Raw genomic sequence first — 16,449 nt, 5'->3', positions numbered from 1 at the left:
AATCACAGTCATCAGTCAGAGAGCTGGAGTTGGTCCATAGAGGGAGTCTGGGCAGGTCAGGATGCCAGCCTGAAATTCCTCTGAGAATGGTGTGTGTGTGTGTGTGTGCGTGCGCACCTTCCTGACGGAGAACTGAACCGAGCTGCTGGCTGAATGTAATTAATGAGGTCCGTTAAAGCCGACTGTGTAGCTGCAAACTGCGTTTACTGTAGTTAACTTTTAATTCATTTTGGGGATATAATCACCTCTAAGTTAGACGAAATGTTTATTACATAATGAAAACTAGTCCGCGTGTTAATCTGAAGGATTTTAAAGTCACTACAAGGAAGTTTAATTTTGTGTTGATTTTGTCGTCTCTGTGGACTACAGTGGTAGTGTTTCTGAGCACCAGAGTCTCTTTATAAAACCTCTCATTGTACTGCAGCAGGGTCTGATAGTCTGCTCCTCTCAGTCCTGGTTCTGGTTCTCCTGTGCCTCCCTTCCCTCCAGCGGGTCCAGCAATACGTCCTGGGTCTCCAGCAGTGTGGTGTCGGTGTTGACTACCAGAGAGGAGAAGCTCTGCTCCTGGAGGAGGAGGATCTGGATCCGTCCACGGTGGACCGGTCTCTGCTGGAGGATCTGGATCCGTCCACGGTGGACCGGTCTCTGCTGGAGGATCTGGGTCTGTCGACGGTGGACCGGTCTCTGCCGGAGTCTGAGCTGAAGGAGTTTCTGGTGAACCTGCATGATTTCATCTGGTTTCACCAGAATCCGACCCGGTGTCTCCGATGACGAGCATCAAGAATAACTCCATAGAAATAGACCATCTTCTCTCTGATGGTCTTGTTTACTGATGGAGGTCTGGTAGAGGATCAGGACTAAACTGAGACTGGTTCAGGACCAGATAAAAGTTCCTCACAGTAACTTTAACTTAGTTGCCTTTTCCGGAGCTTTCAACTGCATTTCAGTCTTCGTCAGTGGACAGTGGACTCTGCAGTCATGGAGGGAACTCCTTAAATTACTAATCACCAATGCAAACAAACCTTTTAAACGGTATTAATTGTAATATGTAAGAGTGGAAGTTAGCGTGATTTTATTTACGCTGTCCCCTTTTTTCGCAACCCCAGCATCAAAATACCTCGACACTAAATCCTCAAACACTTATGTTGTCTTTTCTCCTGCGTCTGCCAACAAAACCGCGTTTTCTCCACCTTCTGCTGTGATAGATGTGTGTTCACCAGCGTGTTGCCGTCTTTCATCCTCACACTGTGCCATGAATCAGAAGGGACAGCTTCATGTCGACCCTGACCTCGACGGTATCAGGGTCGTTTCTTCTTGTTCAGCTCCTTCATAAGCCTCTTTTTCTTCCTCCTCCCTCCCACCCTCACCTCACCTCTCCGTCTCTGTCTTTATAAACTGACAATGTCTCCCTTGTTGTCCTGGTCTTTCCTGCTTGTTAACTCATTATGAGGACATTTTATAATTTTCCCCGTCTACTGAACCTTCTCATTAAAGCATTTATTATTGTTTTTGTAGAGATCTGGTCCAGCCTCTCAGAGGAAATTGATTCACTCATTGGTCATGACAAGAACATGTTTGAATGTCTTTATTTACTTGTATCATTTACTTTAATAATCAGTAAATGCAGTTGGTTGCTCCTTTCGTTTTTGAATTTCTGTCGCTAACTTCTTAGCGGCTCAAAAGCTTGTCTGTTGCTCCAGAGATAATAATCCTGAATGACAAGTACAGGTGTTCAAGCAGAAGAGAAAGTTTACAGATTATAATTTAAACCACATGGTCTCCACATTCCCTGTGTGCTCTCTCTGTCTCTTTTTTTTATTTGCTTGCAGTTAACTGTGTCCTGTGTCTCTGTTCTTTTACTATTTGCAATGAGAAGCATCCTCGACTTCCACTCTTGTTTTATTTATATCTGACCACATGTTTAGCTGATGCGTATGCAGCTCAGAGAGTCCTACTCTCCTCTAACGTCACCCAGACTCCTCAGAGGAAAAACTGTCAGCTAGTTGCGACCCAAAGCGTCTCCAGATTGTGTTTCTGCAGGTGGTTGTAATACTGATCGAGATAGAAATGTGCTTTGTTCACTTTGTCCTGTTTTCATTTAAAAGCTGGGCAGATTTCAAAAAGTAGCTGGCATGGAATAAAAGTCGGGGAGGGGAAGCGGCCGGCGCTTTTTGATGGACTAAATGTTTATTAACTGCAGAATAAAACGTGTGTGAAGGAAACGTGTAAATCTATTTTGAGGATTAAATGCCGCTAAACATCCGCACATACAGTACGTAGAGTGAAACAAATACTAAAATACAACTTTCATGTTTTTCATGTCATTTTGAAAGTGTTTTTGGAAAACTCTATTAAAGAAAGTATATTAACTGCAGTTTGCAAAGGGTGACTTTCTCCAAACAGCCACAGGGGGCAGCAGTGAGCCCATTTCATCAGAAAGAGGGTAAGAAGCCGTTACATTAACTCCTAGCTCAAAGGGACTTACTCACAAACTAATTAACCGGAGACGGACTAGCTAACTAGCTAACTAGCCAGCTATCCATCTCTGGAGCTGGGTCTGCTCTCTTCCGTCACAACTAACGACAAACCCCATTTTCTTTTAGTCAAATGACCGTTGAAAACAGTTCAATGTCCGTTCTACTCCTACTCTATTTTTATGGTAGTAGTGCTACTTCCCCACTGTAGAAACCTTTCCTGGTTGCTGTCAGAGTTTAAGCTAACGTTATCTTTACTGGATTTGGGGAAGTTTATACTCCGGTAACCCCAGCCAATGTTACTCGATTCCTTTGCGAAACACATCGATTAGTCCTCATCCTAAAAGACTTTCTCTAATGAAATGTTAAAGGTGAAGACATATTGAGCTATTGTATTGTATTGTTAGCGAAGCAGCCAAACTGCGTTCTGTTGTCATTTTTTCCTCATATCATTCTGATAATACTAAGAGTAATCTAGGGTGGCTGTATTTTCAAACCCCCAAAACCAGGAACCCTACTGAAAGTTCATGCGCATTATTTCCTGTCGGCAACCTCCGGTTCTGCAGAGAGAAGCCGAGGCTTCATGTGTTAAAGCTGCATTCTCTCTAATGTCCATCAGGGGGCGACTCCTCTGGTTGTATAGAAGACTATGAGAAAATGACTCTACTTGTCTCTTGATTTATTACCTCAGTAAACATTGTAAACATGAGTTTATGGTCTCAATCTCTAGTATGCTTTGGGGCGGGGCTACCTTGTGATTGACAGGTATCTGGCGTCTCTACGTCATTTTTAATAGGGTAACTTCCGTTCATCGTTTGCAAAAAGTAAAGATGGTGCCAAAAAAAGAATTGCCAAACTCATTGCTTCAAAACGTCAGTCCACAAACCGACGGGGGACGTCATGATGACTACATTCTCTTTTTATAGACAGTCAATGCTTTCAACACCATCACCAGACAAACCATCATTCAAGAGATGAGTTCAGGAATATGTGATCACTGTATCGACCAAACAAACCTCCCTAGTAACCATTGTGCTTCTATATTTTTAGCATGCTGGGACTCGGTTGGCAGCACGGTCACACCTCTGCTGCTGTGTGCGAGCGACTGAAATAGTTTTTTAATCCCACACAACAGGAGCAGGATCAGAGCCGAACCGGCTCAAATGAACCTCATTCCCAGAAGAGGAGGAGGAGGAGGAGCGGCATCTGTGTTCAGCCTCGTGAACGGAGGAGGCTTGGATGTGGTCTGTGCTGGTTTCGGCTTTTGTTGACATGCTTGTGATGTCTGAGTTATTAGCAGCCCACAAGTTCGAGCCACATTTCTGCAACATCTGTCGGCAATAAGCGAGTCATTGGATGACTGTTTACTGCATGTTTGTGATTTTCATTTAGTAAAAGTGAAGTTATTTTTACACATATACACCACTTTTCCTCACTGCAGCTGTGTTTGGTGGCCTTTAGCTGTTTGTATTGAGACGTTGATTAGTGTCTCTTAGACTACCGTGCCGCTGGCGTAAACACATCGTGTCCGCTGCATCTGTGCAACCTTCACCCACGGAGAATCTGCGTGTGCGTGTGATTTATTGTACTTGCAGTAACCAGCCTGCACGGAAGCGTGAGGTTCACTGGACTTCAATGTGAAGGAGAGACGCTGGAGATAACGTCAGCCTGGACAGAGGCAGCAGATGTTTTCCATCCAGACATCGTGTTTAGACCAAGTCTCACGGCTCACAGGTCGGTGTGACGGTACCTCACTGTTTCCTACCACAGATCCTCAGATACATCAAACCCTCACGGCGTCGGGTCGAGAACGTGGTTCTGCCACAGCCGTCAGCTCCACATCCACAAACACGTCATAACACCACGTCCGCGTATACGCCAGTGTTCAGTTAAACTTTTAGCCTCATCATATCTTTTTGACAATTAAGGCGCTGAAGAAGAACCAACAAGAGAAGTAGCAGGTTTTTACGAATCATTTTTAAATCCCAAAATGCTTTTGGGCGGGGCTTACTGTGATTGACAGGTCTCTACCAGAGCCGTATACGACATCTCTACGTCACTCCTCCACATTCCAAATATGATAACTTCTGTTTATTGGTTGCAAAAAACAACAACATGGCGACGGCCTTAATCCAAGATGGCGACAGCAAAATTGCTGAACTCTAGACTTCAAAACGGCAGTCTACAAACCAACGGGGGACGTCCCGATGACTACGTCCACTTCTTACAGACAGTCTGAGCAATGGGATCGTGCTTGTTGCCGTGATGACAACATTTCGTAACTACTTTGGGTGTTGCCACGTTAAATTTATGGTATTGTTGTGAAAAAGGACAATCGTAGTCTGAAGTTGGCCTGATCTGCCCCGCTAGTAGTTACAGTTGTTATCCTCCCGGCACTCTACAATATTTAAAGTCGGATTTAAATTTTGAGACGTTTTTCATCAGCACATATAACTTCCTGGCTGCAGCTGTGTTAAGGCTGCATGTAATATACATAATTTTTCATGCCACCTCCTGCAGTCTTTCATCAACTCTGCTGTGTGAAACCCAGTCCACCCATCAAGGTCTCACCATTCATACTGGCAGGCTGCCAAGCTCAGTACGAAACCTGAAAGAGAGGGGGGGGGGGGGGGGGGGGGGGGTTGTAACACTCAAACTCTACTCCCCCCCCCCCTTAAGCAACCTCCCCATTAATGTCTTTGAGGAGTAGTAAAGTGCCTCTTCGGGTCTGAAGCCTCTTATTACCAAGCACCACATTGTGAGCTGCAAAACACACAGAGAAAGAGAGAGCGTACGTGCATGAATGTGATGATTACTGTAAACACTTGGCTTATCTGGTTCTCAGTAACAACTAAACAGTGAAGTGTGCGCAGTAAAGATGGATGTAAAGGGAGGGCAGAGGAAAATGTCTCTACAGGCCGAGACAAGCACAGAGACCTCGGAGAACTCAACTAATCATTATCTGTATATACAAGTAACAGAGCAGCCACTCACTGCTGACGGGAACATTTCTACAAAATTAATGAGCTTACAGCAAATGTTGTTACAGATATCTACATGAGTTTATAATAATTCCAAGCCCTTGTGTAACTGCATGGACTTCACCTTGATGTTGATGAATCTCCTCACAACACAACGTCTAATGCCCCCATGATATGAATGTGTTGGACAAAACTAAATATTTTAGTGCACTTAAAGAGGAGTGCTTTTAGAGCTAAATTCCATTCCCTGGACAATGTGTCTCTGTTGAGAACAAAGAAGGAATGTCATCTTAACTTTACAAGATACCCACTGGAGCCTCGTTTTTTGTGTGTGTGTATCAAAGCCTGACCATGAACACTGTACCTAATTTCAACTAAATCCCACAAGAGGGAAGGCTCTTCAAAAGAATACTTGGCAGGTGATTGGATGAACCATCTGTCAATCAAACTCTTGCCAGCCGGCAGAAGAGCAAAAACATCTTGTCCATCGATTTTCAATGAAGAAATACTCTCCAGTTCTGATATAACTGATGCTATTGCAGCTATGCTAACCTCTTAAGGAGCCGCCATTGTTGTTTTGAACACTTGAAGCGAGACAAGATGGATTTTTCGTGTGAAATGTGGTCATGCGATAATCTAGCTGCCAGTGTAAGGTCACCAAATTCTTACTAGAGCAACCAAATATGGATTAAGGTGGAAATAGTCCCCAACAAGTGCACTATTTCCTCCTGTTTGAGTGACATTTGATAAACAGAACAGTGACCAGCTGTTTTAGGAAATAAACGATATGTTCTTTATAGGTCTAACTAATAGACTTGCCAAAAATAAGATTATGAGATTTGTTGGCAACAATAAACAGAATTCTGCCAGCTTTATTTGTTAAAGGTATGATTTGATATGGACATTTTTACTATATGTCAAACACCTTTATTTCTACTTGAGAGAAGTATTCTAGTCCCCTTAATTCCCTGATGATTAATTGAAACATAAAACAAGACCAACGGATAACCTAGTGACAAAGCTGCAGTCTGTAATCACACTCCTGCATGTCTGATGTAGATTTATGGCGCTGCAGGCTCATGTTTTCGGCAAGTCAACATTTGTTGGTTCGTAAATCATTCCTTCGAACATTTGCAACGGGCTTCCGATGACGGCAACATCACATCCAGTGGTCTGACACACCATAATATTTACCCTGGCTACATGACCCCGTGTGGTCAAAAACAAGCTAACAAGTTGTAATGGATACTGACAGTCGAGATCCCAGTGAGTCAGACGGCTGTAACATCAGCTGTGTGTGGAGACACTAAAGTTATGTCTGCATGGCTCCAGGTGACCAGTTCAAGGTTGCGTGTTGAAATCTTTGCACAGCTCAGATGAAATGTCTCTTAAAGGGACAGTGACAGGCCGCTCTGAGTTCACCGAGAGGCCATGTGGTTGCTTTATCACCACCAAGTCTTCTGATTTGTACTGTAGATGTCCTGCATGTTATTGCTTCATACATCACACGATGTGCTCCACACTGTAATAGTTTTCATTGTGAAATTACAGTAATTTCACTGCATAACTTCTTATTGAACAAATACAGTACATTCACTGTAAAACGTTTTATTGTAAGCTTACAGTAAATTACTAGAGGCAATTTCACCAGTAAGCTACTGTACAATTTGTCAGTATCTCTGCTGTATCAACAGACTAGAGCAGTGGTTCTCAACTGGTCTCGCTGCGGGACCCACCATCACCCCTTAATGACAAGCCGTGACCCAAATATCTATTTAATGAAAAGATAGTGCAGTTTGAACCTGAGCTGAAAATGTCTTTCGCTCAATTAGCATATGAAAACAAACTTTGTGGGTATTTTCTATACTGTGAAATGGCGGGTGTCTATTAGCATTACAAGGCATTAACGAAAAATTCTGTTAAGGAGTGTGAATAACTCCGCTGCATAAAAAAATCCCCTTCAAAATAAAAGGCAAAGGCCCGCAACCCACTGAAAACGGGTCATGGGAACCAGGCGGCAACCTCTGGTTCTGCCGAGTAAAGTTGATGTGGAAGTGTCTTTAACAACAATTATATTATAATTGTATAGAAGTCTATGAGAAAATGTATTTATCACCTCAGTAAACATTGTAACTGCATTCTCTCTAGTGTCCACCACGGGGCGACTCCTCTGGTTGTATAGAAGTCTATGAGAAAATGACTCTAATTCTCTCTTGATTTATTACATAAAGCAGGGTATGCTATAGGGCGGGGATACACAGTGATTGACAGGTCTCTACCAGAGACGTATACGATGTCTCTACTTCACTCCTCCTTAGTCCAGATATGGTCACTTCTGTTCATCGGTTGAGAAAAAAACAACATGGCAACGGACGTATTCCAAGATGACAACAGCGAAATTGCCAAACTCGAGGCTTCAAAACATCAGTCCACACACCAATGGGTGACGTCACAATGACTACGTGCTCTCACAGCAATATACGGAGAAGCATAATACAGTAGGTCACTGTAAATTTATGAGAATGAATAAACTTCAAAAATATATGATTGTAAGATTTACAAAAAGCAAAGAGTTCACCATACATTTTGATGTTTATCTCTTTTCTTAATGGGAATTCTACAGTCATGTAAATTGAACATGTGTAATCAATAAGTTCACCATCCCCTTCATGATTTCTGCAGGAACCGTTGAGTCAGAGGAGCTGCTGGGCTGTGATTGGAGGAGAGAGGTGTGTTCACCGCAGGAATGCAGCGCTCAGGTAAAGAGAGAGAGAGAGAGAGAGAGAGAGAGAGAGAGAGAGAGAGAGAGAGAGAGAGAGAGAGAGAGAGAGACAGAGGGAGAGAGGGAGATAGACAGACGGAGAGAGAGAGAGAGCGAGAGAGAGAGAGAAAGAGAGAGAGAGAGAGAGAGAGAGAGAGAGAGACCCGACAGACCAGCACCTCGCGCACACAGCCAGGGACGGTTCAGGACTCGTGGTGCGCTGCCGGTGGCTCTCTGCGCGCTCTGGCTTTTCCGCCGCACAGTGCGCTGATTGGACCTGTTTGTACTGAGAGGAAGCCGGTCATAGAGAGAAGAGAAGAAACACCTTCTGGAGCTCTACCCGCTGAGACCGGAGTCTGCGTGCAGGACTGGGCACAACTCACCTGTCTGGACGCGATCAGACGCTTATACGCGGCACACTTTCTATCCGGAATAACGTGAACCACAGCTGGTGGTTTCTAAAGTAAAGAAGAATCACAAGTTGGTGTCACTTTTTTTATTTGCACCTGAACGTTCAGCAGAAGAGGTGCATTTCATTTTGTCCCAAAAGAGAAAACTGATGTGTGTTTTGGGAACTGAGTCACAGCTGTTTGGATGGACGAGCTCTGCAGCTGAAGAGTGAGAGAGAGAGAAAACACAACATTTCCCTTCAAAGTTTCACTGAAACAAACAACAAAAAGCAGCAGAAGAAGCTCCAGAGGAGAGCGGCTTCATGGATGGTGTCGCGTCTGAAATCCGTGTGTCGGAGCCTGCAGCTGGGATGCGCTGCGCATCTGAGCCGCGACGTTTCGCACCATGACGCGGGAACAAAACTGCACTTGAATGTAACACACCTGAATCCGACCCTCAAGGATCCACCATGTCCTCCTCACTACTGACGAGGTAAGGCTGTCTGCTGGCGTGCTGCCCGCACAGAGGAGCGCATGAGAAGTGAATTAGAGTGATTTATAAGAAGTGTTCAGCTTTGATGGGAGGTGATACATTCCAGAGAGAAGTTCTTCTTTCTTTTCTTTTCTCAGTGGAGACTGTCTGTGCTGTGATTGAGTTGCATGTGGTGCCTTTTAAATATTGACTGTGAGTTATTTTTTGCTTGCAAGGAGCTGCAAAGTCCCTTGAACATTTATTTTGCAGTACAGTGAAGGATGGGAGGTGATACATTCCAGGGACAGTTGAGCCCCCCCCCCCCCCCCCCCCCCCCCACACTAGTTGGTTTGTTCTGTGCTTCACTTCAGACGTTTGGGTGCATATTTGCAACATGCCATGCAGTATTGGACTCTTGTTTTTGCAGAGAGGGAAACTTGACTCAAAGCCGTTTAGATAATCCTGTGGTGTGAAGGTTTTTCTCTTGGGGGGGCCAGAAGTCATATCCAGTCGGCTGTAAGTTACTTCCTGCCAGCGGGTGAGGTAATCCTCCCGCCTATACAGTATCTGGGATATTGCAACTCCTGGCTCTACATTCCACACATCCAGCTTCACTACCTTTATCTCCCAAATGTCACCAGCTATAAATACCCGGCTCCTATTTGATCTAATCCCATTCCTGCAACACAGAGGGGGGGGGGGGCTGCTGCCTCCTTCCTCTAAATCTACCTCTTAATATCATAAACTTAAATCCACTTTGTCTCCCAGGGGAAACAATACAGGCTGAAGTGTATGCACTATATGATAAAGTGGGATTTTTTTTCCTGTGATGAGAAATGTGCTGTCTGTCCGATGGACCGCTGTCATCCTGCGAGGAAGAGGAGGGAGAGAGAAGGATTGAGCTCGGGGCACATTTTCTTTCCCTCTGATAACTCTTTGGAGGAATGTTTGTTTGGGAGGGAGCCCATCAGCCCCATGAGCAGATTTTAATCTGCTTACCATGGACCACTGAGCATATAGCTTCAAAACGAGGACTCTAATTTGGTGATACACGCTATGATGTCACTCTCTCCCGCCGGGAGGAATTTCAATGCTTATCTTCCTCGAGAACGTGGAGCACATGGGACACAAATAACTCCTCCTTAACTGATTTAATAACAGTTTGATAAAAGTTTGATGTTTTTAATAGCACAATCCTCTTTATTTTACACACTGCGAGGTACATGTTTGCATGAAAAGCTCCTTTTTTTCTTACTGTAATGAGCTAAGTTATCAACTAGTCAACTGAACTAAAGGTCGAGTTATAAGCACATTTATGGATGGCTGTTCAAGGTAAAACATATTTAAATAATTTGCCTCAGGTACAGAAAGATTCAGTCATTTTGGTATTGTGTATATCTCTAAATGAGTCCCTAGTTTCTATGGATAAGAAGCCGCTCACTGGGACGAATCACAGCTGTAGTGAACTCAAAGATGCTTCATTGTTGCTTCTGCAAAGAAAACTCTGAACCAAAGTTGCAGATTTCACCAGAAATTGAGCCGGAATTAGAAAGTGAACGAATTTAAACTGCTGGATGTTTTCATGAGGTTTCAGTTAAGTGTTAGCTCCTTCTTGCAGACTGTAAGGGTCTTTGATTTAAAGATGTTAATGATTAACCGTTAACTCACAGTTAGAATTTTGAAAAAACTCAGAAGAGTGGCTTGTCAATACAACGAGGAGGGCTGGTCCACCTTAAAGGTCAGACCGCCTTAAGTGAGTCTGTGTTGAAGTTGTCGCTAACTTCGAAGCTAACCCGCATCCAATTTTAAGTGACAGAAAGTCGTGTTGGTGGAGTTACAGATTCAGATTTGATGTTCCACATGAAACACAGTGTGGCTGTTGTAGGTCAACAAGACTGAAGCACCTTACTAACGTCACTAACGACGCCCACACAGATCCAGGTCCAGCGATTCGATTTTTCACATGATTACATCTGAAGTATTTATCTAAAACATGCGATAACGATGCCTAAAACAAACAATCCTCAACGTTAAAAAAATCCTGCTTGTGAAATAACCAAAACTGTTCCACCTTTGGCAAAATAAAGTGTGTTCATGTTCAGCACTTCATCACCATTAGTGTGAAAGTAATTTTAGGTTTTACAGCCAAGCTAGCACCTCTGTTTGGCAGGTATTCACTCTGAAGACTCCTCCTCATGTCACGTCCCACAACATATCCTCATATAACGGTTCGTATGATATCTAACAAAAAGTTACATTTTTCGTGCGTTATACGAAAGTCCAGCAACACGTTTCGTTCACACGGGGAATGAAAATCGGTCTCCTGGTGAGAGATCTTGTTTTAGTGGTCTTTATACTTCCATGTTCATGATTACATAGATGACATAAAAAACAATTTAGTGGGATATCTACGAAGTATTTCAGATTTTCGCTGTATGAGAGCAGCCTGTGTCCCACCACAACAATCTGATGGTCACTTTGAACCAGGTCCTGAACTTGTGCACACTAAGCCTTGATCTCCATCAGAGTCAAGGTTCAGTCAGATAAGAGTTTACTGCTCTGTACTTTAATGTTTGAGAGGTTTGCTTCAGAGCAAGATTAAGGTTGTGTTTTTACAGTTAGTGAGTTTCACTGTCTGTCAGCAGGATAGTTTTTCCATTAAACTTGATGGACACGTCGGCGTCGCGCCAAGGAACAATTGATTTGGGTTTTTGGTGGTGATCCAGATCTGGGACTTCTGCCACTGAAACATTAGTGTTTCTTAGTTGTAATCATGAAACTGATGGAGACAGAACCTCCCAGTCCTGCAGCTTCAAGATTGTTATGTATGTACTTATGTATGATGAAGTGTTGGATGATGTGTGTTTGGGTGAAGAAGTTTGACAAGGAGTCTTTTTTTTCCATCGTGTTTGTCTGTTATTTTTGATCCCCGTATTACTTGCGTGCATCTCTGCATGTTTTCCCATAGTTGCTACCCCGACTGCAGACAGCCTGCGAGGCTCCGCGTCAGTCAAAGTGGCTGTGAAAAGATAATCTCATAATCCCCGAGGTATGACGGTGGACCAAGTTTGTCCTCCCTGTCGTGGAAGAAGTGAAGCGAAGCGAAGGGAATGGAAGGGAAGGTGGTTGAGCAAGAGCCTAGACATTTAGGCAACAACAAAATCTTTGATTTATTTACCGTCTAACAGTCTCAGACACACAATGACATTCGATGTCTTCTTTGCGACAATGTTTTACTACGTCTTCAAGCGAAGCAGCTGCTGAGGACACAAAGACCCTCCACTTGTGTTCAAAGAGGCTCGCCGTGTTAATGCGCGCTGACCGAGGGCCGCTGAGCGCTTCGATTGTTGCTGCCTCATTCATAGTCAATGCGGACCCTCGGGGGTCAGGGCGGACCAACGGGGCCCTTCACGCTGAACATCTGTTAAGAGTTTGTGTCAATTCATTCAGCAGCGTGCTCCATTTAACCATCAAGACCCTCCACCAGGCTCGCCCAGGACTCTGGGTGGGGTCCCAGCTAGTCTCCGGGGCGGGGTCAGAGGTTAAGACCAACCCTTCGGTTGGAAGACGTGTTGCTTTTAGAAAACGTGGTGGGTGTGCAGATCATTCTGAAAGGTCGCCGTAGAGAGCCACTTAGGCCCCCACAAAAAAGAAATCTGAAGGAGCAGAGATCTTCAGTCAGGTGTCTGTGGCACAACTCGCAGCAGGTCAAAGGACACATTCTCACCTGCAATGCACTCGGCGACACGATGTTAATGGCAGGATAACCGCGCGGAGACGTTGTTTATTTGTGCAGGGTGGGAATGTGAGCGCTACCTGTCTGTCAGGGTGTGTTTCAACAGAGGAATTATCAATGAGCCTCGTTCACCTCAGAGAACGAGGCTGCACAAGTAATCTACTTTCAATTATGATTCTGGCTTTCTAACAATTATAATAACAAGATGGTAGACATGAAACAGTTATCATGCCTCATTCCGTTTCACTATCGCGCACTTGTTTTGTGTTGTGATATGTTTTCTGCTTAATCAATAAATATTCTACATATATGTAGTAACTTTACGTGGTTACTAAGTAACCACGTAAAGCCTGTTTGTGTTCTACTGTGTGAATTAAATACTTGGCAAATTAAAAGTACTTTCCCATTTATTTAGGAACTTTGATGCAAAATGACCAAAAACAGCTTCAGGAAAAATTAAAGAAGAAGAAATGAGTAATAATAGTTCCAGCTATCACTGACTATGTTTACATTCATTCACACAAACACAAGGTAATCATATTGAGACAGTAGTTTGAATCGACTACAATGAGGTGTTCCCATGAAGAGAATTCTTATCAAGTCAGATTTATGGAGAAATTTGAGTTAGTATGTGCTTGTTATTATCAATTTAGACAACGTAGTTGTGTATCACGATATATCTCGATATATGAGTTCATCACAATATCACTCTGTTGAAAGACGTTAAATTATCATATTGAATTATCGCTCAGCTCTACTTTCGTCCCAATAACTGCATTTTTCTGCAGCTGGGAGGCGTGTTTATATTTTTTGGGAGAGAATAAATTCTTTGTTGTAAAGGTCACGTGTGTCCTGATTGGCTGAAGGTATTGTCTGGAAACGGTAGGATATATAATGCAAATGAGCACATATTTAATACAAAAATACGTCATTTGTATATTTAAACATACATTTTCATGAAACTTGATATACAAAAAATGATTGTCTTAATGTCAGTGATTGAAGCATCATGGTAATATGTGAGTTACATTTTTTACCCTATTCACCTGTAGCGTCTGTAAGAGTATAACAGTTTGTCTTATATCTGTAACCTGGTTTGATTATCAGTGAATTGCAAAGATTGATCAAATGATTAATTAACACTCAATCGTTCTATTTATGCAGCCATGTTCAGAGAGAAGCTCATTGGCTTCATGGTTTCAGTCTTATTCTGTTATTTGTTCAAGATTATTTCAGTGTTGTTTGTGTTTCTTCTTCTTCTTCTTCCTCATGAGAGCGACTAATCTCAGTCAAAATAAACAACTATGGTCTCGTATTGATTAAAGCCGTTTCCCTCCCCCCGCCCCGGAGCTCCTCACTAATGTGCTGCTATAGTCTTAATGAGAGCCGGAGGAGGCGGCCTGACCCCTGCTCACCTTTGTGAGGAACCCTGTAGGGAGGGGGCCATCCAGTCAGTGACCGGGGCTGCTGTCTTTTCATGTTCAAAAGCTGCAGCCAAAGATCAAGTGAAAGTGAGAGGAATGACTTCATCATCTCTGATTTACAACGGTATTCATATGTTTGGCCTTTATGAAATGAATATAAATCTTTCTCTCTACCACAGATGTTTAAAACACACTAGAAACAGCTGTAGCTTTGTGCATTGATGCAAAAAACAAACTTTAAGTGTTGGTGATCCGTATGAATGGGTTCATATCATCCAAAAAATGAAGCTTTTATTTCACCAAAAAGTTTTCCAATCCATTTTTTAATAAGCAGCAATAACTAAATAATAATTTTTGCTCTGCTTCTAGCTCTGGTTTGGTTTCCACCATCTGGTCTGTTTAGCTGCTAAATATCACAGATTCTCTTTTGCCAAGTTTAAAGTCTGACCTGCTGATTCCGATTTTCTTTTTTTCTAATAATTGACGAACATGTTTGTGACTTTTCTATCATGAAAAGTTGAAATTCAGTTGTAAATGCACTACCGTTCAAAAGTTTGGGGTCACTTAGAAATGTCCTTATTTCTCAAAGAAAAGCACTGTTTCTTTCAATGAAGATAACATTAAATTAATCAGAAATACACTCTATACATTGTTAATGTGGTTAATGACTATTCTAGGTGGAAACGTCTGGTTTTTAATGAAATATCTACATAGGAGTATCTGGAGCATCACGTTTGTGGGTTCGATTATACTCTCAACATGGCCAGAAAAAGAGAACTTTCATGTGAAACTCGCCGTCTATTCTTGTTCTTAGAAATGAAGCTATTCCATGCGAGAAATTGCGAAGAAACTGAAAATTGACACGAAATTGTCTGGGTGACCCCAAACTTTTGGACGGTAGTGTACATCACATTTTGTTGTGCAGTTTGAATAATGAAACATTTTGTGCATTAGTAAGATTTCAAAAGACATTTTAGTGACAATTGCAAGTTACAAATAATTGTCTCTTTTAGAAACCCCCATAAATTTAGCTATTGAGGTTTTCAATCAACCTGTATTTCGCACACTGGTTGCCACACATTTAAACACGGATGCAGACCTGTGATGGATTACAGGACTCAAGTCGTACAAATACAGCCAGATATTTAAAACGGTGTAGTCTTCGGGGGTCAGGAGGTATAAGACCTGCACACACAATGGCCCTTTCGTCATGCAGCTGAGATACTGGCAGCAAAATAAAGTCTGTGAAAATGGAAAAGGCCTCTTATGTCTATCGTGATTTATGAGCCCATTACCTCTTACGGTCAGCGCGACCTTCCTTGTTCCTCTGATATGAATTCCCCCATGTAAGGCCAAGGTCTCTGAAGGGAAGGGCTGCTCAGCCGAGTGTGAGGGAGTGTATCGTTTAATTGGACAGGGCAGCTACCGACCTGGGACTGAGCCAAATGCTTTGGAGCAGCTCTGGGGTTTTATGGGAGATAAAAGAGACAGAACAGATGAGATAAAGCCTGGAAGCTGATGGAGGAGGAAGTGATATGTGGGAGGGGAAAGAAAGTTAAGTTGTTGTTACTTTCCAAATGTAACTCGTCTTAGATATTTTTCATCTGAGTGTGTTAATGAAAATTATATCCTTGATCACCAAAGAGAGCTCATAAACGCGTGACACGCTATCAGCAGAGCGGTGCCAGGAAGCAAATCAAAGAGAGGGGCTTTCCAAGAACCACCGGCACTCCTCAAAAAATAGGGCACTTGTCCTTTGATGAATCAGAGGGAGGAAAAGACGGAGAGCCACAGTTGTTTGCCCGGGAAAGTAAAGAAGTGACAGAGGGCAGCTGGTAGAGCAAGACAGACTAAACCCAAGACTCAGTAAAGCTCTTATCTGGTTGCACCCATCGACGAGGAAGTGGACTCAGTCACCGTGACGTCACTCATTGGTTTGTGGACTGTCGTTTTATTGCCTTGAGTTCAGCATTTTGGATGCCGCCATCTGGTTTTTCTGTTATATTCAGCAACCGAACGCTGAATACAACATTTGTAGGCGACCAAAATGAAACAAGTAAAGTTACTGTGAGGAATCTTTAACTGGTCCTGAATCAGTCTCAGTGTAATCCTGATCCTCTTTATGACCTCCATCAGTAAACGAGACCATCAGAGAGAAGATGGTCTATTTCTAAGTAGTTATTCTTAATGCTCATCATCGGAGCCACCGGGT

At 43.0% G+C, this 16,449-nt stretch overlaps 1 protein-coding gene across 1 annotated transcript in view; it reads left to right on the top strand.

Annotated features, from left to right (window-relative positions):
- The first annotated feature begins 8,316 nt into the window (after window positions 1-8,316).
- The window catches only part of adamtsl5 (ADAMTS like 5), a 31,006-nt gene continuing 22,873 nt past the window's right edge, over window positions 8,317-16,449 (top strand). Inside the window, exon 1 of the mRNA XM_079161389.1 lies at window positions 8,317-9,098. Within this exon, the coding sequence (XP_079017515.1) occupies window positions 9,076-9,098 (23 nt within the window). The 5' untranslated portion in view covers window positions 8,317-9,075. The remainder of the gene's footprint in view (window positions 9,099-16,449) is intronic.

Source organism: Pholis gunnellus (genome assembly GCF_910591455.1).
Source record: "Pholis gunnellus genome assembly, chromosome: 1".
Lineage (NCBI taxonomy): Eukaryota > Metazoa > Chordata > Actinopteri > Perciformes > Pholidae > Pholis > Pholis gunnellus.
This window is presented reverse-complemented; position numbering and strand designations above follow the sequence as displayed.